Genomic DNA, 27,373 nt, shown 5'->3' with positions numbered 1-27,373 from the left:
CTATTTGTTGAAATGTTTTTGTCTCTTATTGACAGAGTAATGAATTTTTAATTTAAGCTACTGATGTTATTAGATCAATTCCTCAGAGTGAAATTCTTAGGTCAATGGGGTCACACATTAAAGCAGGAGTCCCCAAACTATAGCCCGCGGGCCACATGCGGCCCCCGAGGCCATTTATCTGCCCCCCTGCCGCACTTCAGGAAGGGGCACCTCTTTCACTGGTGGTCAGCGAGAGGAGCACAGTAGGTGGCGGCCCTCCAACAGTCTGAGGGACGTGTAAAAAGTTTGGGGACGCCTGCATTAAAGTCTACAAATTGCAGGATACGACATGATGACCCTTGGGGACATTATACTAAGTGAAATAAGCCCTTTATTTACATTATTCCATATTTTTTGCATATACTATCATATTTTGATAGATAAAATCTTCTCAGTGTTTCTTATTCTCCCAGAAGTATCCTAAAGTGCTTTATAAGTAATTATTCTTCAGAAGCTCTGTACCCATACACAAAAAGACAAATGCTGTGTGATTTCATTCACATGAGGTATCTAGAGAACTCACTCATAGAAACAGAAGGTAGAATAGTGGTTGCCAGGGGCTGCTGGTGGGAGGTGGTGACGGAGAGTTACTGTTTAATGGGTACTGAATTTCCATTTTGCAAGATGAAAAGGTTCCAGACAGTGGCTACACCACAATGTGAACACACTTAACATTATTGATTAAAAACGGTTAAGAGGGTTAATTTTATGTTATAGATATTCTGTCATTACTTTTTAAAAAAGTAGTCTATGAATTGGCTCACCTGAGAGTGAACTGCCAGAACACGACTCAGTCAGGGTCTGCCTCACTTAGAGGAAGGCTTCGGTGAAGGATGAAGGAGCATGGGTGATGGGATTACATCACAGACTTTACCTCACCTGAAAACAGTCCACGCCTCAGCTACAGCACCCACCACAACAAATGGTGGTTCATCTGTTCACAAGAGCAACCCTCTCTGAGATGGAACTTCTCAAGGTGAAGGACAAGAGATGACCTTGTCCAGGTACCTGTTGTGTCTTACTTAGGTGGTTGAGTTATTTCATTCTGCAAGTGTGCTGGCTACCTCAGGAGCTGTAATCAACAGGTCAGGTTCAAGGGAGAATACAGAAACCATGGAAAAAGGCGGAGGAAATGCACAAGTATCTGAAAGTAAACTTCCATGGGCCTTCTACCTCAGGATGGTTGAAAAAGTTAGTATAAAAAGCACCTGGGACAGCCCAGGGTAGGGGAGAGAATAAATGCACTCTTTCACAGACTGGGACCACCATCGGTTGTTTCTATCATTGTGACTCCTCACAGGAGTTTTGCCGCATTACAGCTCACATAACACTCTCACATGCACCATCTCACCTTATCCTCATAACAGGCCTCCCCAAGGACAGGACAAAGTCAGAGTTTGAATCCCGGAGTGGAACCTGGATATAATTCCAGTGCTTAGTTACCAGTGAAGGCAAGTTACTTAATCTCTATTAACTTCATTCTCTCTGCCTGTAAAATTGGGTTAATAATATTGACCTCACAGAACATTAGTAAAGATCAAGTACCATACTGAAAATCAGGCCAGGCACAGTGGCTCACACCTATAAACCCAGAACCTTGGCAGGCCGAGGCAGGCAGATCCCTTGAAGTCAGGAGTTAGAGACCAGCCTGGCCAACATGGTGAAACCCTGTCTCTACTAAAAATACAAACATTAGGGTGTGGTGTACACACTTGTAATCCCAGCCACTTGGGAGGCTGAGCTAAGATTGTGCCACTGTACCCCAGCCTAAGTGACAGAGTGAGACTCCATCTCAAAAAAAAAAAAAAAAAAAAGAAAATCAAAGTTCCTGGCATATAATATGCACTTAATAAATAAATACGACTTCCCTTTCTTTATTCTGGCACTAAAGTCTTTCCCTGGGACACTGCCTCTACTAGAATTTGCACCACAGGCCTTTAAGGGGCCTCGTTCTCAAGCTGCTCAGAGCACATGTAGGAGCCTTTGCTGAGGGCAGGGACAGGTCAGTGGCTGTCTTAGCATTGGTGGGCACACCTGTAGGTGGCTCTAGAATACAGTATCCTCCTACCCTGTCCCATCCACTAGGAACTTTTACCTTTATTTTCACTATTTTTTTGGACTTGGATCTCACATCCATCTTTCAGACTGTTTATGATAGCTTCTCCTCAAATAACCACGGGACAAGGGCAGACTGACCCACGAGGAGAGGCCTAGCACAAGCTTTTCCTAACCTCTTCCCAACTCTCTCCTCATGTGCCAGCCAACTAGCCCTCAACAGGCAAAGCTTCAAGCATTTGTTTGCCACTTCCAGGGAAGCACAATATTAATCATAGTTCTGAAACCCAAGTCCCTGGGTTCAAATCCAACTCCATCTATCACTATCTCTGATGTGACTTCAGCAAGTACTCAACCTTTCTTTGCTTTAGTTTCATCTTTTGTAAAATGGGGATAAAATGAGGCACATGATAGGTACTCAAAAAGTTTAGCTTACACACATCAATGTTAAAAACACAAACCTTTCTATTACATACATATATACATATAAATGCATTGTGAACATTCTGGATGGATACATATAGAATGGTGCATATTTGTACTCTAAGGAGAATATGTAGGAAAACTTTTATCTGGTACTTGTACCATTTTACAAGCATATATTATTTTTGTAATCTAAGCACACTTAAAAAACACATGAGTATGTTGAAGAAAAGGAAAGTGGGAGAGAAAAGGGGAAGAAAGGGAAAAAAGAGAGAAGAGTAAAAATGGTTGCTTGAGGTAGAAACTAAGGGCCGGATGACAAAGTCTTGAGGGGCTGAGGCATCCTGGTTATGGCTTTAGTGCCATTTGCAGAGTTCCCAGTGCCTTGGCTGGGAAACCTTTTTCCATACACATCTGTCAGCCCTGTATACATTTCCTTCATATATGGGGAGGAAAAGATAAAGTGAATAGCAAACACTTGGGAGAACTCAGTTCCACTGAATCAAGTGACCCTGAGTTAGAGGAGGGGATGGCGGAGGTTTCAAGCTCATTCATAGTAGGAGGGCTGCCCATGCTCTCGGGGCACTTTAGGGAGTGAGGGGGCAGTTTCCTGGAAATAGAGAAACACCATCTAGGCAGCCCCAGGAAGCTTGCATAATGCCAGGTAGGAAATGCTTCCAGGAGACCGGAACATATTTCCCAAAGATGTCTAGACTATTTTGCCTAGAAGGAATGAAGGAAGGCTCTACTTCTTTTTGAATAATCTTTGAAACTACCTCAGAACCCTCACAGGGCTGTTCACCATTTATCTCTATCCTAAAAACTCAGTACTGTGTAGAGTTAAAAAAAAAAATTCATATCCTTTTATGGCAAAAGTTACATCACAACTCCTAGAGCAATGCTGTCTACTCCTTATATGTAGCCAAGATCTTCAATGAGCCAATCCACATTCCTGATTTTTTCAAAGGGTGAAAAATCTCTTGTTCCTAACTCCCCTCGCATTATTTCTGATGGATAAAAAAGCTTATCACAGTTCACAAAATGCAAGCTCCAAGAAGCATTTCTGAAAAATTGCTTAATACATGGAACATATTCCATGAAAACGTATTTTCAAATTCCAAATGCTGTATTTCTTCTATCCATAGCCAGGTGTCTGTGGGCCCCCACCCACACAAAGATAGCACATTATTTTTGCTGGTGAATGTAACAATATTTTCCCCACTTTATTAATGCCTCTGGCTAGTAAAGTTCCTGCCTGACAAATATGTCCTTGTAACCCATTTTTACCGCAAATGCAACCCCTCCCCAGGACCCCAACCAAATTCGCCCAAAGGAACTAGATAGTTGTGCTCTGAAGGAAGATGCCCAAAGGCCCCTCAAGAAGGTGACTCACCTTTCTCGTGGCTGCTTGGCGGTGGGGGTGGGGAGGTGACCGGTTTGGATTTGTCATAGTTGTTAAAGCTCTGGCTGCGCCGGTTGTTAGCAGTAGCCGACCCTCCACGTGTTTTGGCCTCGCTGCCTGCAGCGGACACCCTCGCGGTAGGACCTGGAAGTCTAAAATGCAAAACCAACAGGATAATGCATTCAGTCTCAGTGTGTGGGAGGAAGGAACTGCACCATGCAGAAGGTAAAAGAAACTATCCAAGACATTGTGAGGAGGTTTCCAGTCAAAGAATTTGGGGGAACCATTACAAACATGCAGGCAGGTAATGACCCCAGCAAAGTCCAGCAGCAAAATGTGAAGTCTTCCTTTGAGCAGAGAGAACAATTTTGAGGAAGAAATATGTTTGTGGATTAAAATTTCAAAGTTCAACATGGCAAATCCCATCTGTGCGGGCATGGTGGAGGGCACCTATAATCCCAACTACTCGAGAGGCTGAGGCAGGAGAATGACTTGAACCCGGGATGGGGAGGTTACAAAGAGCTGAGATTGTGCCATTGTACTCCAGCCTGGGTGACAAGAGTGAAACTCCATCTCAAAAAAAAAATATATATATATATGAAGTTCATTTTTTTCCCCCTCTGGGATAAGTATTTTTGTTTTTTTAGTAGGATGAAGCCATGTTATTTCTAATTCTATCAGCAGGGAACATAGAGGCCTTGGAGGACTCTAAACTGTTAACCTTGTGTGTTCATCTCTTCTGATAGGTATAAAAACTGTTTGCCATAATCTGGGATTGTAGGTATCAAGAAAAAGCCAATTTATAATGGTGAGAAAGTGAATTGCTACCACTCAGAACCCAACATATTTGTGATGAAAACTTAAAGTTGGTTGGAAACACTTGTCCACATACACATTTTCCTTCAACACCTGACAATCTGTCTCCACAGGCATTACTTTGAGGCTAAAGTGCAACTTCTATGCACAGTAGATGGATAACATCATACATTCTTTCTGTAAAACTGCCAGAAATTTGTTAGCCTAAAGGCAAACACACACTCTCCCTTTAAATAAAACACCTCATTTTGGGTGGTTTGGGATATAAAGTCACCAGACTTCTCCATAATGTGTCTAAAGATATTAGAGTCCATTTACCAAAGAGTTAATGGTAAGACTCCTCAAATCAGAATTTTGGTCCAGGGAATTACTAAGCAGGCTGTTTCCAATAATTAAAGTTGAAAGATGAATAAATGATGAAATGTTTAGTTGTATCTTTCAGCTAAAATCCACTTAGCTGTGTTTAAAAGCCACTGGAACCTCAGCTGACTAACATTAGATCTAGTGATAAGTCTGAATTTTCAACTCATAAAGCTTTCAGCCTTTTCTTTCCATGCAAACCTGTAAGCACCAAAGAAATCTACAGTCTGGAAGCATTTTAGATATAAGCAAGCAATCACTTTAAACTTTTTCTTGTTGGCGGAGCAAGAAAGCTGGTTGTAGAGTAAACAGAGAACATGAGCTGGTGTGAGGAACTGTAAAATTTATACAGTTAAGAAGAAGCTGGCCCAATTCCCTGACTGGGAGCTGGGAGAGAAGGAAGGGGGTTAGCTCTTCCCCCAGCACGCTGCAGTGAGAATCACTTCCCACTGCGCTGTGAGGATTTGCCCCTTGGTTAATTTACCTCATCTTGTTTGGAGAGAACATTCACTACACAAAGACAGGCACAGAATAGAGTACAAAATACTAGCAGTGTCAGTGCCTGTGTTTGGGGACCAGATGTGGCCAGCACATCTGGCCAAGGAGGTCCAACAGTGAGATCTTAGTACCTCTTGGTTCTGCTCCCAATACAAACAACCTTCTGCAAGTCCTTCAAGTCAGTGTTATCTGATTACTCACATCCAATGGAAGAGCTTCTGCAGGTGACGATCTGGTCCTCCCTTGGGCTGAACTTTTTAAACCAGACATAGTCTTCGGGAATCATTATGCCCACAGATAGGCCTAGAAAAGGATTATGGACTTGTTCCAAGATGATGTCACAGCAATGGTATTAAGTGGTGTAGGGGAAGGCAGGTCACAGCACTGTACTGCTCTAAGTGTGGAATTTGCAAAGAGCAGGGAAGCAAAAAGCAATGGAGAAGGAGAAGATGCATAGATGCAATCCTTTCAGAGTTGCTGGAGAGTCCCCACTGTGCTGACCCTAGGTTGAACCACAGCAGATTTTAAGGACAGGATAAGGACTGTATAGAGGCAGGCAATCAAAGCACAGGATGGGAAACACAATCTTGAATCAGGTAGGCAGTATGGTCCTCTGCGAGGCAGCATGGTGTAATGGATAGGATACAGGCTTTTCCACACACAAGACATTGGAGCAGTCTCATAACTTCTCTGAGATTCATATTCCTTACCTGTAACTTTGGAATAATGATGAATAATGATTTACAGTTACACCAAATAGTTAACAGCTATACCATTGGGTATAACTGTAAATCTGAAATGGCTTAATGTCCACCAGTGCATGTGAGTTTCCTTTTTCATCTTCTCCACTGAACACAGGTACATGAAGGGATTGGACACTGGCATAAAAGAAACATGCCATGGCACAAGAAAGAATCAAATAAATCAAGAAGAAAATAGATGAGTCAAGGTTAAAGTATCAGAGAGAGCTGGACAAAAATCAACATACAAGAGTCTGAGATAAACATTTTCAAAGAGGCAAGATAGGCTTTGGCAAGCAGGACTCATCATCTCCCTAAGAACATTCCAGAAGAGAAGCTACTCAATCCAAATATCTGTGGCTGGCTGAGGTCTTAGACTTGGAGTGTCTGTGGGCTCCACTCTCTGGGATGAAACATCCCTGGTTTTGGAATAACTAAGACAGTTCTGGGTTTCCCTTGGGTTGTCATGATCAGATTCTTTTCACTGAGTCAGTGGCTAGGTGCTCTTTTGATGGAAGCAGCGTGTTGTTCAAATGGCTGCAGCATTGTGCCAAGCCTTCTGGGACATGGAGAAGGAGTACTTGAGGGCCGTGAGCATTGCTGACACGGCAAAGAGAGAACGGTTTTACGTATAGCTGTCAAAAGCCACCACAAAGCTCAAGTCAGCTCCTGTCCACCCCCAACCACTATCACCTCCACACCCTAGTCAGGAAAGCAACCTGCACTTGACTAAATCAGAAAACTGGATGGAGACCACGTGCTTTTTCCCACCATGCAGACAGAATCTATGTTGACACTAGTTTAACAATTAGGTTCTATTGTAAATGGGCTCAGACCATTGCTTGCTCCAAAGTAAGCCCCCTCCGTCTGACATTTTCAACAAAATTTGGTTCACTGACAAAGGCCATAATGACTGTGTGGTGACTGGGAAGAAAGAAAAAATGCTAAGCCTGGATTCACATGGGTGGAACCAAAATATCTCTTGGGATGATGAGTACATGCACAAACAGAACTAATTCAGACTGAACTTTTAAGTACAGGAGTTTAAGTGCAGGATTTCAAAGCCAAAGATGACCACAAGAACCGGAGACACCTGAGCAAACCTGGGAGGCCACTGGACTTCCTACAAACTGAAAGAGGCAGAGGTAGAATGCTCAATCTTACCCGGATCTCAAGGGGCCGGTGGACCTCAGTTGACATCTAGATTACATGTGTATTGATAAAATATGTGAAGTTCGGAAGGTATTCAGAGAAGGAAATGAAGATTCTGGAGGTTGTGAGATGATCAGGAAAGGCTGTGTGTAAAAGACCCCAGAGTAAAGGCTGTGTGTAAAAGACCCCAGCATGCTGAATGGGAATGTGAGTAGAGGATGGGAAAGCAGGGGGCAGAGCATGCCACTCCGAGGGAAACCCTGCGGAAAGTACAGAGGAAAGAAACAGCTGGCGTGTGCTGAGACTCCAGGGACAGAGTAGGAGGAAACAAGGCTAGAGAAGCAAGCAGGGCATGGAAGGGAAGACCTTGTATGTCACGCCACGGGTCCTGGACTTGGTCCTGCCCTCCAGGGATGAGGTGATAACTAAGGAGGCTGAGAGTGCAGCTAGAGTTGAAAGGCAGAGTATCTTCTAGTTTACCGGTGGCACAGATCCGAGGCCTCGGGCTAACATTTTGAAATTCATTATTGTTAACATCCTTGTGTATCATGAGGATGTCTATCAACCTCCGCTCTGGAAGCTTCTGCCATCTGGAGCATTAGAATCCCTGTTTGCTAAAGAGCTAGGTCTTGGCTCCTGTGGAACAGCTGCAGGTATCACAACAGATGCTGCCTACTGGGCCTGTCTCACTGAGGCAGCGCAGGGAGAGGGGAGCATGGCAGGTCAACCCTGCTCCCTCACAGCACCAGAAAGTCCCAACAGCTCCTTCCCAAGAGGAACTTGACCTCTCATAATCACTCTAGGCCCAAACACAGTTACAAATAACAGAGAACACAGATGGGTTCTTTGAAACATATATATGTTGGGTTTTTAAAATATTAAGCTTAAGGAACGTTGTGTAAGACGTGGGGGAACAATCCTGCTGCTGTTAGAGCCATGGTCAATTTCTCTAATGTGTGCAGAGCCAAGTAAGGAGGGTGGTAAAACTGTCATTCCCAGCATGTGACCCATGAGTGCATCCCGGCTCCTCTGCTCCATGCGATGTACGTGCCGATGGCAGAAAGAAAAAGCAGTTCTTTCCCCTAAAACCACTTCAAAGCCTGGGAGCAGAGGATGGCCCCTCCCAGGAAGGATGGCAGCTTGTGTGCACATGCAGGGGTTTGCAGGGGGCGGTCATAATCAGAGATGCTTTTTGCCAGGCAAGATGATTAAGTACTAAATCTCTCGTTTCCATGGCATCTGTTTTTCAGCCCATCAGCTGGGCAGAGAGGACCAAACTACTAGGCCCACTGCCTCTTTTCCACAGGATAGTTGCATTCAGATCAATTCTATGGAACTTTCTAGAGGCAGCCTGTTGCCTCACCTGGCCCAGATGAACCCAAAATACCAACACTGCCATATCTGCACTGATCATAGGTCAGGTGCTAAGGAATGACTTTATTAATTCATTATTTATAGTTATTAAATGACTTTATTTAAGCCTTATAATGCTGTGAGCAAGGCAAGATTATCCCATTTGACCAATAAGGAAACCCAGGCTCATAGTGATCAAATCATTTGCCCAAGTAACACCAACGGTAAGTGGTAAGGATGGGCCTTCACTTAGATTTAACAGCACCTCTTAGCCACTATGTTTCTCTGCCTCCTGCAGGTAAAATAAGCCTCCCTGGGCTTACCAGGGAGGCCAGGCGGCAATAAGAGTGGTCAAAGGCAGAAATAAATGGAGAGCTTTCACCCTTGTATCGATTGCCTTCATACGCCCCTTCCCCATCCAGATTCAAGGTGAGGCTTCTCATCCTTCTCAACACCCCTGGTGCCCATCAAGGTGCTGGGAGTTGGCAGGTGTTCCATCAGTGGTTGGTCTCCAACAAGAGACCTATTTCCAGAGCTCTGGGGAAGGTGGCTTACTCTGCCAGAAGGGATAGGGCTACTTCTTTTGGTAACCAAACTTCACTGCTGAGCTTAGTGGTGTCTGATCAGCTAAAATTCTTCATAGGATCCTGCTCAAGGCTGGTGGTGGGGAAACGGGGGTGTAGAGAAGGCAAGGAAGAGCCTTCAAAGGCTTCATTTGAAACAAGGAACCATCCCTTCATTGGCCTTGGCAGAGACAAAAATGCATCTCAAAGAAACCTTAAGTGGGGGATATGACACAAAGGGAAAGCCACATCATGACTCAGGGTAAACCCAGAAGCACTGTGCCCAGCCCAGCCTCAGGGCAGGGTTGACACGCCCTCATCTTCCAGGGCTTCCTCTCTTCCCACTGCCTCCTTCCATCATCTGGGTCTGATAACAAATCATCCACGGGATGGGCATGTGCTTCCAATTAGATATTTCCCCAGCTAGCTCCTGTTTTCTCTACCCTACAGGACTGAGCACATCGTGGGAACAGGCACTAGATTTCACGTTTCCTTCCAGCTCATCCCTCCCCTTTCCTTTCCTATGTACATGCATTTTTGTGATGTTCAATTTAACTGGGAAAGGACCAGTTTGCCGGAGCAGTGGGTGTCTGTTCTGACGGGCTTGGTGTTCTTTGTCAGGGAAAGCAGCTACTTTCTCCATGGCTACCAGAAGCAGTGACAAACTAGCTTCCCTCCGGTCCTCCTCCACCGAGTCTGGGTAATGTGCTGACTTGCTCTATGGAGAAGCACACTGCTATATGGTTTCTCCCTCACCAGCCAGGCAGAGCCTGAGCTGGGTCTCCCGAAGTGTAAGCACTTTAGAAAACCAGACTCTAGGCTGGGCGAAGCAGTGGCTCACACCTGTAATCCCAGGGCCCTGGGAGGCCAAGGCAGGAGGATTGCTTGAGCCCAGGAGTTGGAGACCAGCCTGGGTAACATTGGGAGACCCCACCTCTACCAAAAAAAAAAAAAAAAAAAAAAAAAAAAAATTAGCTGGGTGTGGAGGCATGTGCCTGTAGTCCTAGATAAATGGGAGGATTCCTTGAGCCCAGGAAGCCAAAGCTGCAGTGAACCATGACCATGTCACTGCACTCCAGCCTGGGCAATAGAGCGAGTGAGACCCTGTCTCAGAAAAGAAAAGAAAAAAGAAAAAAAAGCAAACTCTGGCTAGAAAAGGCACCTAGAGGTCCCTAACACATGGGGCAGCAAGCGAGCAGTTATTCAGGATGTATTTGTGATAAATGAAGACAGATATGAGTAGGATTTCCCATCCCCTTAAATAAGAATTCAATGAAAAATAAATACCAGTCATAATAAGGAGGAGATTCTACCCCAGCAGCAATTTCTGTTAGGATGCTACAAGGGCAGTGTGAGAGAAAAAGCCAAGAGTAGTGGTTGAAACATAAGATATTAAAAAGCAGCCTCAACAACCACAGAGAGACCAGAATGAAGGAGGGGGAGGAGAGTGTAGCACTGTGGTTATAGTGAGGGTTCTGAGTTAGACCACCTGTGTTCAAATCCTGATTCATCCACTTTTTCATGTGTGTGACCTTGGCCATAATGACCTAACTTCCTAAATATTAGTTTCCTCATCTGTGAAATGGGGATAATAATATGACCTACCTCATGAAGCCTGGAGTGAGAATTATATAAGATGACACATTTGAACTTATGCATTCAATAAATGTTAGCTGTTGATACTTTTAAAATAACAGTAGATATAATGATGCAACGTGGTATAAACTGGCTTTTCCCATACCATAGAATGGGTCCTTATAGGAGGCAGCTGACAGGTCAAAGTCTGAATTAAAAGAACTAGCTCATCAGCAAGACTATTTTCTATTTTTCAGGGAATGGGGGCAGTCTCCATGGCACCTAAGAGCATCCAGAAACAAAATGAGACATAGCTGCCTTGCTGAATTGTGTCCTCTGCCCAATATGGATTCATGCTCAGGTCTTTATAACTCAAGAGTAAACCAAACCCACATTAGTAATTTTAGCAACAACAACACAAAGCACAATACACATAAATGAGATGCAGATGAGGTAGGATTAGGGCCAGGACGAAGCAGGGAGCAAACTCATCATAAAACCACTATAAAAACTATTTAGAAACTCACCTTTACCTAAATCAGAATGGATTTTGATGACAAAGCCATCAAAGTCAAAAGTCAAGAAAATGCAAAACGTCACATACCCCTCAGTCTCACTTGCACGCTGTCACTCCCCCCGCACACACTTGCAACAATCCCATGGTCACTTTCAAAACTGCACCATCGGACCATTAGCCAAAGCACGTTTAGTTTTTCTGCAACTGCAAACATGAAATGGGGAGAGGATCAAAGGGAAACTCAGCCAGAGCAGAGGGAACAATGGAACAGTGGGTTGGGATTAAACCATGCTTTGCAGGACACAGAGAAAGTCTAACCTAGATATCTTTTTCTGACCCAGAGTGAAGTGGATGATTTTGCTTTGAGATGAGTCCTTGGATGATGCACTGCATGATAGGAAAGAAAAAAGTGGAAGAGCTGAGTGAGGAGAGAGAAGATATGTTAGACACACAAATCCTAAGGGTCTTCTGACAGTGGGGATGCTGCTGTATTTTTCCACTGCCCACTGTTTTCTATGACATGCAGCTTTCTTTCTAGGTCTCACTTTACTCATTTGATAGATTTCCAATGTGAAGAAACTGCTTTTAAGATTATCTAAATATGCTTGTGGGTATGTATGCCTGTGTGTGTGTGTCTTTAAACATTAAATGTCTTTCTTAAAGCCTTCTTCTCAAAATAAGGCCTTAAGGCATGGGTCCCCTAACAAGTAAATAAACTTTATGCCTTTCTAAAGTACTGAGATGTTTCTATTTCACATGCTTGTTCTACTTGGATGTTTTTCAGATGAATATCCTCAGTATCCCATAAAGGTGACCCAAAACAAGGGGATAGATTTTTGCAAATCTATACCCAGATGTTGCTGGTCTCAGGAATTTTTGCTTTTAATGATTTAGAAATGACCATTTAATGCTTGTTAAACTCAATAGATTTTATTTTTTTTTGTACTATAAATTGGTACATATGAAGAATTTTAGTTAGGCTTAATAAAGGAAAAAGTTAAACTTATTTACTGCTTTAACGATAGAAATCTTTATCTTTCTTGTATCCATACATCCTGTATCATGTTCATAAAAGCATCTGAGGTGAGAAATAATTTGTTGGTCTTATAGTCTTAGGCAGTCAAGAGAGAGAAGAATGGAGAAAAAATAAAGTCATTTTCTGGATTATTGCTTAGTAACTGAATACTGATTATCTGTGTAGAAACAGATGGAGAAAAAGGCAAGTCCTGGAGACTATGCTCCTCTCCTGGACTCTGGACCAGGGAAGAATTTCACAGGGTGAAATGTGGATCAAGTTCTTGGCCACCATGTCAGTTGTGAGATGAGCTGAAGCAAAAAAACGCAGTAAACCTCAATGAGGCTGTCATGAAGGATTTGCTCGGATTCCTTCAAGCCAGTGTCTCAGATTTTTCTTTGCCAACTTCCCTAACTCCTTTACTAGCAAACTTCAGGGAAAGTTGTCGAAGTTTTAGTGCTTTCTACCCCTCAGGGGTGCTGAACCTAGACAGCTTCAAAATAGTTTTCAGGCAGAGTTCTAATAGGAAAACAAAACAAACCTGGCATGTGGGGGTTTGCGTCAACACTTGAAATTAATAATCAAGGGTCTAAACCACTGCCCTTGGAATTTTGCTTATCAAAGATAGAATTTGGAGACTGAGCCACTGATGCAATTTTATCATGCTTAAATTTATAGCCAGAGTGTTGGTGTGGGAATAGCACATCCCTAGACCTTGAGAACAAGATTATCCTTTGAAAGTAAAACTAGAAAGTATCAGGATCTGGTGAATAAAACCAGCCTCCTGCAGAAGTAACCCAACCTGGGTAAGATGAAGGGGTGGGTGAGGATATACAGCAACTCAAAAGCCTAGTCCGTGTCACCACTGTAGGGTCTGGGGACCATGATGGCAGGACAGTTTGTAGCTGGAATAAATGAACGTAAAAATCTGACTCAAGCAAGTTTGGCTCTTCTTCAGGTAAAGCACTCATCAATAGTAGGATGTTTTGGCTTACTGGGAGATGGGTGCTCTGACTGGAATACCTGGTTATTTTAAGAAAACAGACACCTACTATGGAAATGGATGCCTCAGGACAGCAAAGCTCAGTGACACAAGCCAGTATTTCTTAATACATGTTCCTTAGAGTGAAATGTCCCATAAAATAAGAAGAATGCTATTGCCAAGTTTGTAGAATGCTCCTTTCTGTGTCACTACCTGTCTGAACATCCATAATGCATACCTGCTCTCCTGGGCTTCCACATCTCAAAGAATAATACCACCACTTACCTAACTGCTCAAACCAGGAATCTAGGCTTTATCTGTTATTTCTCTCTTTCCATCACTTCAGAGAGTTAATCTGTTCGCAGGCCTCTTAGCTCAACTCCCTAAGGATTCAGAATTGGTCCATCTCCATTTCTGCTTCTATTACCTTGATACAACTCGCCTATAGTATTGCAAAGTCCTCTCAGCTGGGGTCCTTCCTTCCATTCTTGTCTTCCACAATTTCATTCTCCAAAGAGAAGCAAAGGTGAATTTTTACAAGTGCCAATCATATCAACTCTTTCTACTACTTTAAGCCTTCCCATGGCTTCCTGTCACCCTTAGAATGGAATCCAAACCCTATCCGGTTTAGCTGGTACTCTGTGATGGGTCCTGAGTGCCATAGCAATGCACAACTCCAGGGACCACAGGTCTCGCTGTCATCCACATAAATGGTAGCAGCCCTCTCTCCTTCCAAACTACCTTATCACTGGTCCCTCCCCTCCCCTACTAAGCTGTAATAGCCTTGTTTATGCTCTTCTAACACACCAAGCTTACTTTTCATGTCCCAAGAGAGATTTTCTATCAACCAAACCTAAATTAGCAGCCCAACCCCTCTGAATCCCATCATCTAATTATAGTACTGATCACTATCTGATAGCCTCCTTCCCTGTTCATGTGCTTCTGTGCTTATCTCCTCTAGGAGCATGAGATAGCAGGCACCATGGCAATCCCATTCATTTTTGACTCCCAAGGGCCTAGAACAGTGCCTGGCACATGGGAGGCTTAATACCAATTAAATTAACAGATGCATATTGGCAGGTTCAAGGATCTGAGTAGACCTATGATAACAGCCATATAACAATTTAACCCAAATTATCTCCCAATATTTTCCCCCACACAACTCATCTCCTGCAATATGACCCAAGTTAACATCCCAGGGAATAAGCACTCTACAGAATGCAGTTTGGGAAATGATGCCTGATCATTTAAATCATCCACGTCCATCAGGGAAGCTCTGACTGGGAGTGACTCCCACTCAGGCAGTTCTCCAGGGAAGGGTTTAGCAACTGGCTGCTAGGCTGTGTGTTCCTCATTGCTAGTCCAGGCATCTCTCCCATCCCACAAATTTCCATAACGCAAACTGGATATAATTAGATAATTAATTAGGGGGCCTGATTTACATTGCACCCATCACTGCTGGCTTTAACACCATCACAATTGGGAAACAGAACTTCTCATGAGAAAAAAAAGAAGGCTGTAACTGTCTATAAGGCAACAGCTGTGTTTGAGCAGCTTTGTGCGCTGCTCAACTACAATGAGTAATAAAAGGTATATCAAGGTGTGTGAGAAGCCGTACCATTATTAATTCTGGTGCTTTGGGGGAATGGAAAGAAAAGGCCATTACTCTTCAGCACACACTGGATGACTTCAAGCAATCAATCTGATCAGTGACATTTAGGGTTTATAGTTGAAGACTTCTGGCTTAAAAGAAAACAGTATGAACTTTTCTGCCGAACTTGACCTCGAGTCAAAAACCTATTTCCTAAAATCTTCCTGTTTTTATTGCCATTCAGACAAAAGTTTTACAGGGTGGTATTTTGCAGAGTTGTTTAGACACGCAACTATTTCCATTGTAGCACAGTAGATGGTAACTACAAAGGCAATCGGCTTGTACCTGGTGAGTCTGACTGGCAAACATGTCTCTCTGGGAACAAAATCCAGGCCCTAACCCTGCAGATCACTCCTGCATGGTGGGACTCTTCCCATCTTAGTTCAACACAACACAGTCACATTTAATGGTAATTGCTCCCATTAGGCAATGCTGCCCTGCTCAGATAGATGGCTGCCTCCTTTGCCACCTTTCTTTGGTGCCCTCTGTATTTCTGTTCTGGCAAAGGAGAGGCATCCAATGGACTAGAACTTTTACCTCCACTAAGTAAAACTACTCTCATGTATAATATTGAACATTTGGCTTGTAGGCAAACACATGAAAAGGGTCTGAAGTTTATTTTAGGGGCTGTTTATTGCCTATTAGCATGTGTGTAATAGTCCAGAGTAACAGCAGGAGCAGCTAATTAGCTTTGGCTGCTGGCAATTCTGACCTGTAAAAGTATATATCTCCGCCAGACACAAGAAGGGCTCCTCACTGCATCCATTTCAAGGCCATGCTAACTCCCCACTAACCACCAATAGCTCTCAGCACTGAAGAAGCGCAAATGAAAAACCCATACAGGATAGCCTAGAGCAGGCATCCCCAAACTTTTTACACAGGGGGCCAGTTCACTGTCCCTCAGATCGTTGGAGGGCCGCCACATACTGTGCTCCTCTCACTGACCAACAATGAAAGAGGTGCCCCTTCCTGAAGTGCAGCAGGGGGCCAGATAAATGGCCTCAGGGGGTCGCATGTGGCCCGAGGGCCATAGTTTGGGGATGCCTGGCCTAGAGATTGGTCTGAGCGGAGGCAGGTGCCTAAAAATCAAAACCATCAGTTGGCAAGGAGCCCCACCTGGACTGCATTTCAGCTTGTGCTTTTGACTGCTGATGTGGCGCGGACTGGTGAGGCTGGCACGGGGCTTGGGGAGCGGCTGGCACCTGCTGCTGAGGAGTGCCAGCCTGGCACTGGGAGGGGGCCCCGGCCACGTGGGACACAGCGGGCGGCAGAGGTGAGGAGAGGTGCTGCTTCTGGGGCTGCTGCTGCTGCTGCTTGTATCGGGAGAGGCTGAAGAAGAGGCCTAGAATGGCCTTGAGGTTTCCATTCCTGATCTCTGCAAGACAATAAAGAGACTCTTGTCAGATGGGGAGCTCTTCTTCCTATTCAATGGGCTGTTTCAGCCAGCACGTGAGTTTAATTTCTTTAGGATAACAGGCTTCTCGAACACTTCATTGGTATCACAGTCAATTAAAATCAGGCCTAAACCACAAAGAAATTAGCTTATTCTTGCCATTAGTATTAGAGTGGATACACGAGGCAAGTTGCAACTGGATGTCTGGTAGGTGCCAAGAGGAAATTCTCAGTAAGGACACCACTGAAAAAGCAAGCGTCTCCAGCATGACTGTGCTTGTTACACAGGCAGAGGATGGAGGCATTCTGGCACTGGGGGAAGCTCCTGGGTCCTCACATTGCACTTGGCTTCTGCCAAGTCCACGTTCTAAGCTTCAAGCCACAGAGTGTGCCAAGTGGCTGCTGTCCCACTCCATGACCCATGCTCTGGTTTCCCCAGTCATCCTACTCTCAAATACGTGGCTCTGTGTCTCTCATCTGCTGAATAAATAATAGGCTATAAGCACTTGCTTCCATAACGGACTCACACAAAATATTCCCTACATTAAAAGAAATTAGAACAGAGTGGGAATCAATTTTTGTTTTTACTCCAGACAGTATTTTTCAATGTTAAAATGCATTTGCCTCAACGCGTACATAAAGAGTTGCAGAGGAGAATAAAATATTTATTCACAGGCAAAGGCTACAGCTCATGAGGGGCTTCTCCTTGGGCGATCCCTCCTTTCTATGCAGTTAATACTAGATGCAGATGGCATCTAGTATTAACTGAGCAGACCCTGAGAGTGAAGTTCTAGGGCCACCCAGCATGAGGGACAGAGGAGAAGGAACGTTGGGGGCAAACATACTTGGTCCTCTCTGCTTTCCTATCACCCTAGAATAAGTTTTTCTTAACCGAGAAGTGGGGAAAGACAGATGGGAAGCAAAAAAATCTTCAAAGGCCTTGTTAGAAGAGTAGGTAATGCACATTTAACAGGTTAGCCCTGGGCTGGGAAAGAGGCTGTAAGTGAAGGAAAAAGAGTTTCCTCCAAGGCCCAGTTGAGAAGCAGAAGGTATGAATGGAGTCCTTTCAGAAGCAAGCTCCATTCCACGCAGAGGAAGGGCTCCCTGCCTGTGCCTTCGCCCGGTGTGATTTGCTGATTAGGTCAGGCTGAGTTACCTCCCCTTGGAGCATTCCTATTTCCAGGCTCCGAAGAAACTGACAATACAAACCTCTAGAATCCAGTCTTCATACCCTACTTTGGAAGCTAGCAGATTCTGATCACGGGACAAAGTAGACAAGAGCATAGCATTTGGAAAACCTAAGCCGTGAGTTCCAATCTGTATTCTTATCACTTACTAGCTGTGCAATCCCAGACAAGTCACTTAATCTCTCTGGGCCTCAGTTAAAGGGCAATACTGACACCACTCTGCCCCACTGCACAAGGTTGTTTTGCAGAACAAATGAGAACATTTAGGTAAAAGCACTCTTTAAACAGGGAAGCCCTTCACTTGTCTTGGTAATAACCAATATGACTATAGCCCCAGAATACCAAATGCGATTCTCATACAGCTCCAGCTTCATACCTTAAAAATGACAGTTTTTACTATGGTGCCCTTTTAATCTACTGTGCAACCATGATACTTTTGAGAATGAAAGCCAGGGAGTCAGGAGCTCTTAATTATATCAGGACCACAGTTGGTAGCCAGGACTGATGTGGACAAGTCAGGATGCAAAACGACTGATTATAAACCACTCTGTGTGATGTGTGCAGCAGGGAAAGGTTCAAGGACCAGCCCCTCAGTCTCTTTTGGTAATTCAGCTTTAACCCTTCAGCCATGCTTCCTTCTCCACAGTAAGGAAACCAAAGGAGAGGCACACACCTGTAGCATGTTCCACTTCTGCTTCCAAACGTTCTCAGTGATACATGAGAATTAGAGTGTGAGGCTTGGATGAAATAATTCAGTTGGCTACTCACTTTACTTATGGGAAAACAAAGGCCCACAAAGTGAGGTGACATATCAATAGTCACCCAACTGGGCAGTGACAAGAGCTAGGGACAAAAATCAAGATAAGCCAATCAAGGGCTGACATGCATGTTAGTGCCTATTACACTTAAGAAAACAATTTCCCCTCAAAACTGAATTCGCCGTAGGGAGAAAGTACTGCTAATTATGGGGATAGGAGAAATCTATGTAAGATTTATTTTTAGTGCCTTGTACAGTTATCAGGTCATATAGTTTATAACAATAAGAGCTACTATTAACCAGTGTGTATCAGGCTAAGCTCTTTAAATCCATGATCTCATTTAATCCTTACAACATGGGAAGTGAGTAGCATTATCCCTCTTTCACATAAGGGGAAACAGAAACTCAAAGGTTTTATGACTTCTCTAAGGTAATAAACACTGGAGCTGGGATTTGAATCTAGGTTTTCTGACTCAGGGTCCAGTTTCCTAGTACTGTATAACCTTACTTGTATACCCATCATGTTTTATTAAGCTAGCTGGTGGGCATTTAAGTATTCTTGATTTTTCTGGGATTTCAAGCATTCCATAATGCATTTTTTCTTAACCATGCAAGAAAAGACAAGAGGAGAGAAACTAACAATTCAGCATACCTGGGGGGTTAGGGGTTATCCATTGCAAAAACAAAAAGTAGGCACATTCACATCAGCACCCTCCATAACCTACCAGCCCAATCCTAGTACAGACAAACGGAGCCAGTCTTATATTCTCTTCCTATCGTGGTCATTTAGTCATTTACTGTTCAGAATGGCCACTGTTTTTAAAACATTCGTTCATTGGTCAGAGACTATAGTACTCCTCCAATAAATATATTTCCTCTTAGGAAGCAGCATTTTTATAACAAAGATCTTTCATTTTTGAAGCAAGAAAAACTTGTGGTTAAATCTCTACAGTCCATCATTTATACACTTTGAGATTTTACAGGATTCAATCTCTCTGAGCCTCAGTTTTCTTCTTTAAAATGGGCATATGTCCTACCGTACCTTTCCTACAGGATTGTTATAGGAATTAATTGAAGATAAAATGAGAAAATGAGTACATCTAGGATACTGCCTGACCCTGTACTTCCCTTTTTTACTGAGAAAATGTGGCTATTCTATCTGCAGCCTCCTTAGAACCCACTATAGAGCTCTTCACCCAAAGGAAGCCTAAGAAGTGGTCCATTCTCTCTGCTCTTTGCCTGTATGCCACAGTCACTGGTGTCCAGAAAGGAAAATCATGAATGATCCAACATTACAGAGAACTCAATGGTAATCCTTCTGGTTTTGAAAGCAGTTTTATTGAGGTAAAATTTCATCAATTTAAGTGTACAGTGTAATATTTAGTAAATTTAGTAACTTCTAGATTTAGAGTATTTCTATCCTAAAAAGATTCTTCATGCTCAGTTTATAATCAATCCCCAAACCCAATCCCAGGCAACCACTAATCTGCTTTCTGTTTCTACAGATTTGCCTTTTCTGGACATTTCACATAAATAGAATCATGCAATATAGATGGTGCCTGACTTGTGATGGTTTTAATTACAATTTTTCACCTTTACTATGGTGTGAAAGCAATAGGTACTCGGTAGAAACTGTATTTCAAGTATCCATACGTCCATTGTGTTTTTCACTTTCAGTATGGTGTTCAATAAATTACATAAGATATTCAACACCCTATTATAAAATAGGCTGTGCATTAGATGATTTTGCCCAACTGCTACCTAATCTAAGTGCCCTGAGCACATATATGTAAGGTAGGCTAGGCTGAGCTATGATGTTCAGTAGGTAAGATGTATTAAATGCATTTATTTTCAACTTAACGATGGGTTCCTCAGGACACAACCCCATGGCTCCTTAAGGAGCATCTGTATATCGTTTTTTGCATCTGTTTTTTTTTTTTTTTTTTATGGAGACTGAGTCTCACTCTGTTATTCAGGATGGAGTGCGGTGGCATGATCCCAGCTCACTGAAACCTCTGCCTCCTGAGTTCAAGTGACTCTCCTGCCTCAGCAGGCATGCACCGCCATGCACAGCTAATTTTGTATTTTCAGTAGAGATAGCATTTCACCACGTTGGCCAGGCTGGTCTCGAACTTCTGACCTCAGGTGATCCGCGCACCTCAGCCACCCAAAGTTCTGGGATTACAGGCGTGAGCCACTGTGCCCAGCCTGCATCTGGCTTCTTTTACTTAACATAATGTTTCAAGGTTCATCCATGTTAGATCATTTGTCGGTCTTTATAGTCCCGTCATTTAGATACATCATATTTTGTTTGTCTATTCACCAATTGATGGACATTATAACTATTTAATTTTCTTTTCAGATTACAAAAACTCCAGCGTGCTGAATGTGCTGACAGCCACACAGTTTCTGCCATGGGTGGCCTATAACAGACATTATGCAAAATAGCTAGAATTATATTCTTTCCATATTTCCAAATGGTATTTGTCTGTGTTTCATGAGGCTTGATAAGCCAGCTCCACAGGAAGCCTTAAAAAAAAAAACCCAAAGCCCCACAAGAATGTTTCCCTCATGCCATTCCTCAAGGCTTTGGAAAGGGAGTTATTATTTTGTAGCTGATTAACCTCACCCTCTGGACTTCTAGAGAAGGAAAGACGTGTATATCTAAAGAGAACTGATAAACAGTTGCCCAAGGAGACACTAGCCAGAGCCCTGTTCTTTTTCTTTCTGTGGTCACTCTTGCGGCAACCGAAAAGCAAACTGCATGGGCCATATTCTCATATTCCAATTTCCATTTGAATTAGTATTGCCTTGACTCCACTTTCTCTGGGTTCTAATCACTTTCTTCCTATTGGCTGGCCCTAGTCTGCATAGATCCTGTGGTCATGTCAGGCATAATGTCAGGGTAAGATAAACAGGAATTATTTTATTTCGACATTTTTAAAGAGAAACTTTAGGCTTGGTTTACAACGGCACAAGTGCTGAAACAACCTAATACCAGGAAACCTGCTTTGTAGGGCATAAGGGATTCAAAGCCAAAGGGAGGGCTGTGCAGACTGCAGAGCTGCAGAACTCCTGTTCAATTCCCTTGAGTCATGGTTGTGTGGCGCTCACCCAGCTGATCAAGGGCTATAGGTTCTGCAGCATTGTCCCTGCAATTGGGGGAACTGCGTAACCGGTATTCACCACTAACTTGCCCACCACTCGTCAGCCCTCTGTGGTCTTGCTGCTCGCCAAGCCTACCAATAACTCTACCTATAGGAGAAGTGGGATGACAGGGTGGGAGCAGAGCCTGTGGGACCCCTTCTGCTAAGAAACAGAAACTGAGGGTCCCAGTCAATGCCATACTCAGGTGATACAGGTAGGAGGAAATGGAAACATTCCATCTGCTGCTTTCACCCTATGGTCCAGAAAGACCTCCTACTTTCCAGCTTGGAATGAGAGGAGGAGCACACTCAGTACCTAGCTCTCTGGATATCCAGGCAGCAAAGCCAGGATTGAGCTAATCAAATCAGCAACTGGTTTTACTTCAAAGTATATACTGCTTCCACCTGGAAGGATGTTCCTACTTTTGTTGATCCAATGTCTGCAAGGTTGCCCCCATCATATTAATATTATCTATGCCTGATCTTCTGTCTAGATTTCCTTTCAGCTTCCTTTCCTGTCTGGCAAATGCCTACTCATCCCATGAAACCCTGGAGGGAAACATCACCACCTCTGTGTAGCTCCACTGAGAGCCCCAGGAAAAGTTGATTTGCTTTCTTTTGGTCACCACTGGGTCCCGTGCTTATCACTAACACAGCTCTCTCTTATTAACTGGAATCAAGGTTAGTTTAATATGACTGACTTGATCACTGGTATACCCCAGTACCTAGCACTGTCTCTGGCATATAAAAGGTGCCCAGAAAACGCTTGCTGAACTAGACAGAATGTGCTTTACTGCTGAACCTCCGCTTCTCCATTGCAGGAGGACGGGCTCAGGGCCAGATAGCACAAACCCCAGGTGTTCTCAAAACGGCCAGGGATAAAGGCCATCCTTCCTCACAGGGGCAGGCTTACAGATGGCTATGACAGGTGGTGTGTTCTGGGGAAGGGTTGGTGAGGGGTCTTGATCATCATCCCAGGGCAAAGGGAGGCCGAAGCTCACAGGAGACTGGCAAGTCTCCAAGAGCAAATAGATGGGTTCAATTTTCAGGAACACTGATGGGGCAGAGAGGCCTAGTCCAGGGAAGTTCCCCAAACCAGCAGTACCTCCATGGGGCTCACTCGGGCCTGCAGCCTCTGCCCCCAAGCATCTGCCGTCTATGCCCTGGAACAAAGGCTCCCTATGGCTCTCTGGTAGGCAGGTCGGGGCAGGCCTGAGCTGCTGAAATGCTTTGAGGACAGGTGCATACACCCTCCTGAGTGCAAACCCAGCTTTAGTCACTGGGAAAGGGTGGAGATGTATCTATGGGGCCTTCCAAACGCTTATGTTTTTTCATCAGAGAAAGAGCCTCAGGGCACTCAGTCATCTTCAAAAGGAAAACAGAAAGCATTAAATCCACATTACTGTTTAATACACCACACTGCTTTCCTAGTAGTTATGCAGGTGGATAGAAACATGGGCAGTGGTGTGCAGTAGCAAATACCAGGCCTTTGAATCAGCAGATGCGGGTAGCTTAGCCACTGCTGACCTTGTGGGCCTCCTTTTTTTAATGTGCAGCTTAATCTCTTTGAACCTTAGTTTGCTCATCTGTATGATGGGGATAATACTAATACTGAACCCAAAAGGTTGCTGGGAGTATTAAGATATAAATATGCACAGCACATAGCTCAGTGACTGACATGTGGTAAGCTCTCAATAAATCTATTCCCGTAATTTAACATGTCAAATGAGATATTGCCTGTACCCTAGAATTGTGAAAAAGGCCCAATTTGAGGCTAAAAGGCTCTAAGTACCCTTGCTTTTTATAAGTTCGAGGATGTGACAGACATTGGGGCCACTTTCCTAAAGGACTGCAGCAGTTCACAATCAGTCTCACCACTAATATCATCATCACTCCCATCCGCCAAAAAATTCATATAAGAAGATCTAGATGACAGAATGTCATTTTGGGGAGACAATGTTTGATGATCACAGAGAAAGCATATTTCCTTCCCTTCACCAAGGAGGCAAGACAGCAGAGTCCTTGGGCCCCTTGAAGTCAAGGGAGTGGTCACTCTGAGAATCGCTCAAAGTGGGGGTTGCTGGCAAGAAGGAGGGTCCGGCATTCCGGTCCCAAATTGGACATTCGCTTAGCAGAGACTTGGCTAATCTGCCCCTTGGCCACCTGAGTAGGGAAAAGAACCAGGGAGAGACTGTCTGGTGGGGGACTGCTGCCAGGTGACAGGAGGCCTTGCAGTTCCACCCACTACAAGTGGAAAATGGAGCCCACACGTTCCTGCTAGTCCCATGGTAGGTACTGGAGGGATCATAAGACTGAGGTGAAAAATCTGGCTAAATCTCACAGAAGACCACCAGTGCCCCCGGAGCTGCATGGGACCGAGTCCTGGTCAGCAGAGCCTGCTGAGACTACCTGGTAAGACAGTGGCAGTGATGTCTACTGAGGAGGACAGCACCTGTCCCAGAAGCAGAACTCTGCCTCCTCGCTGCTGCCTCAATCCTGGGGGCTCAGGCACAAGAATAAGAGAAGGAGAAAGATGCCCCCATCTCTCTTCAAACTCCCAAAGCCATTTGCCCTGGAGAGAGTATGGGTTAAGAGCTTTGAGTAGAGTCTGAGATTGACGTTTAAAAATGAACATTAATGAGTCATAAAATATGGGCATAAAATAATTGTAATAACTTGAAGATGACTAAAGAATTATACATTCTGGCCAAAATATCATTAAGTGAGTCTTGACCCAGCTGGAAGGATGGGGGTTCAACATAGCACAGTGAAAGCAGTTAATGAAATACCATAAAACTCCTTCATGGTTATACCACTATGGCTTGATACCACAGCACACTGGCTGTGGCATGCTCTTCCATCCTCACAGCCTCCAAGGGTCATCTCAATGTTGAAAAGAGGCAGAGAGCTGAGGGTCTCTCTGCATGATGTGCCTCCGTGGGCTGTAACATCTTCTGAAACAATGTTCCAGATAACAAAGAGTTCTAAATCTCATTTCTTTTACCTTTACATGGCATGCCTAGATTTTATCCACCTGCTGTCCCAGAATATGCCATGATCATGAGCTCTGAATTCACACAGAACTGGGTACAAATCCTGGCTCTGCCACTCTCCAGCTACATGCTTCAGGGATGCCACTCATAACCTCTTTAACCCAAAGTTTCTTCATCTGTAAACTGAGGCTGTTATAAACTCCAAATTTAGTTGTGAGAACTGAAGCCAAAACAGATAAGATCTTTCAAAGCACAGTTGGTACTTGTTCACTCAACAACTACTTACTGCATAGATTCTCTATGCCTTGGGGTACAGAGAGGATGGGGCAGATGGAGAGAGCAAATGAAGCAGAAGTCAGGACAGTGGGTAGATGGCTGAGTGGCCAGGGGTCACTCCCAGCCAGGCAGGATGAAGCAGGCCTGCAGAGTCTGCATACCCAAAAGCCCTGCTGCCAAGTACACCTTTTTAAAAGTCCCTGCTGGTGCTTTGCTGGGAGACACAGGCCAGTCCCAGGAGTCCAATCACTCCCAGAAACTAGAAGGAGCATGCCCTGCCACCTACCAGCCAGCACAAGAACTCTATACCAGGAGGAAATCATGTGCTCCTCTGAATGGGAATCTGCATCTTCCTACTCCCACCAAACCCCCACCTCCAGGCAAAGCATATTCCACATGTCAGCCAGCCTTGATCTCATCCCCATGGATGAAGGTCAGTACCTCAGAGCTGGGGAATCCTCTGGGATTAGGACTGACTACAACTGCTACTGTCATCTCTGGAAGCAGTGTGGCCAGGCCTGACAGGTGACACATCCAGCACATCAGAGTTCCCAATTAGGGAATTCCAACAGTCCCATTCAGACACAACACATCCAGGAGACACTAATATAGTGCTCATTTATACCACCCACCCCCAATACCAGAAGAAGAAACTACCACTCAGAAACACAGCCAGGAAAGCCAAGCTTTCACCATGTAGCAGAGCAAAGGCAAGAAAACAGGTCCCAGATGGAATCCATCATGCTTGCAAACTTACCTGCTCCATTTGGCTGATTCCCTTCTCATTGTTCTCCTCTGCCCCACCCTGACCACCAGAGTCCATGCTAACAGGCATCCTTTCAAAAAGCAGTCTTGCTAGGGAAAGGCACTATCATCTGAAGCCCAAACTGCTTTACCTGTTCTGGGAAAACTGGAGGCAGGTGCAGCCTAATGAGCTTGGGAAGATGCCTGGGCCTATGGCAGCTCTGAGCTGGCAGCTGCTTGTATTTACAAACAGGACACAGTGTGAAAGTTTCAGGCTGAGATGTTGTCTGACATGGCTGAGAATTCTGACCAGCCATCTCCAGACCAATAACTAATTTAATAGCAAAATACTGGTGAACACTAACGTGCTAATTAGCCACCAAATTTAAGTTAATTAAAAACTAATCACAATGTAAATATACAGCATTGCATTTTAAATCACATGTTTTTTTTTTTTAAAGCAAAAAAAGTGCTGCTTTGTCTAATAAAAGTGAGAGATAAGGATTCAGCATTTTTCCTCGGGAACTGTACAGCTGAAATGTGGTGGTGAAGGATGCTCTCTCCCACAGATAGGGCCTGACTTGATAATTAACTGAATTACTAGACAGTTGAATCAAATCAGCATTGTTTAGGCAAGTCTTTCTCAAACAGGACAGCTTCCTCTTCACTACTCCTCAGTTTCTTGCAGAGGTGGCTGGTTTGGTTGAATCCACATTCTTGGAGTGAGTCTTTGGAGAGTAATAACATTGGCATCCCCAAGTCTAGGCAAGCATTGAGCAACCTAAAGGAAAACAAAACCAGAGGAGCCCACCAACATCCCTTGTCTTAATGGTGTTAATATCATTCATAAGTAACAGGTGGGTATTTCTAATGATGAAGCGGCAGCTTCATGATAAGCGCTCTGACTCACCTTCTGCAGACAGCCCCTGGATGTTTATTCCCTTAGCTGCCAGGAAATTCAAGCAGGCATCTATGTTTTCAATCTAGAGGGGAGAAACAACAATATACACTTAATAAATGTTCAGCTTCTCCAGAGCCATCTCTTATTAGAGAAAACGGACAAACAGAATGCTGTAAAAACGGCCGATGGATGAATGAATGCAGGATAGGGCTCTCCTTTGTCTGTACTTGCACAGGAAAAGGTTACCCAATATCCCAACCACATAGGCCAGAAGTCGAGGCCTTGCACTGCTCACCGCTGCCAAAAATAACCAGGATGGAATCGGAGCTCTCATCTTGATCACTGTCACCACCAGTGCAATCCTGAAAACTTGAGCAGTTGCCAGAAAAATGGAGGTGGGGACAAGGTTAGCGGACCCACCCGTCTACCAGCAGCTGTGGGAAATTTCCAGTCACTAAAGAGGCAGGCAGTCGAATGTACAAACAGTGAATGGGAGTTTTAGCAGGAATCTGGGTAGCATTTACTCACAAAATTCTCCGGATGGCAGGCATTGCAGATGACTAGAGAGGGCTGTGACCTCCTGAACCCGTCAGTCCTTTGTGCTTTCTGTGGCAAGAAGGGACCTGCCAGAGTCTGCAAGACCTCCCAGGTTTGCCAGGGCTGATGCCATAGCCAAGGGCAAGCCAGTGTCCAGCTTTCCCGAAAGAACAATTAGGTCATTCCCAAGAGGCTAATTTGACTTTAGTTGTCAGGGCTAATTATTTTTTGGTTTAAAGGAAAATATTCTGGCTTGATTAATGTCAATGGATACCATAAGTAAAAGAAATTGCTTTTGA

The 27,373-nt window shown here is 44.2% G+C and overlaps 1 protein-coding gene across 10 annotated transcripts in view; it reads right to left on the bottom strand.

Moving 5' to 3' along the window:
* The window catches only part of NAV2 (neuron navigator 2), a 768,220-nt gene that overhangs the window by 225,936 nt on the left and 514,911 nt on the right, over positions 1-27,373 (bottom strand). For 8 of the 10 annotated variants that reach the window (XM_074401231.1, XM_074401234.1, XM_074401225.1 and 5 more), the window contains 4 exons: positions 26,547-26,619; positions 16,258-16,516; positions 11,812-11,880; positions 3,911-4,071 (listed from right to left, as the gene is read on the bottom strand). In XM_074401231.1, the coding sequence (XP_074257332.1) occupies positions 3,911-4,071; positions 11,812-11,880; positions 16,258-16,516; positions 26,547-26,619 (562 nt within the window). The remainder of the gene's footprint in view (positions 1-3,910; positions 4,072-11,811; positions 11,881-16,257; positions 16,517-26,546; positions 26,620-27,373) is intronic. The other 2 variants (XM_074401233.1, XM_003919910.3) reach the window with 1 other exon arrangement.

The sequence above is a fragment of the Saimiri boliviensis genome, chromosome 6, assembly GCF_048565385.1.
Source record: "Saimiri boliviensis isolate mSaiBol1 chromosome 6, mSaiBol1.pri, whole genome shotgun sequence".
Taxonomy (NCBI): domain Eukaryota; kingdom Metazoa; phylum Chordata; class Mammalia; order Primates; family Cebidae; genus Saimiri; species Saimiri boliviensis.
This window is presented reverse-complemented; position numbering and strand designations above follow the sequence as displayed.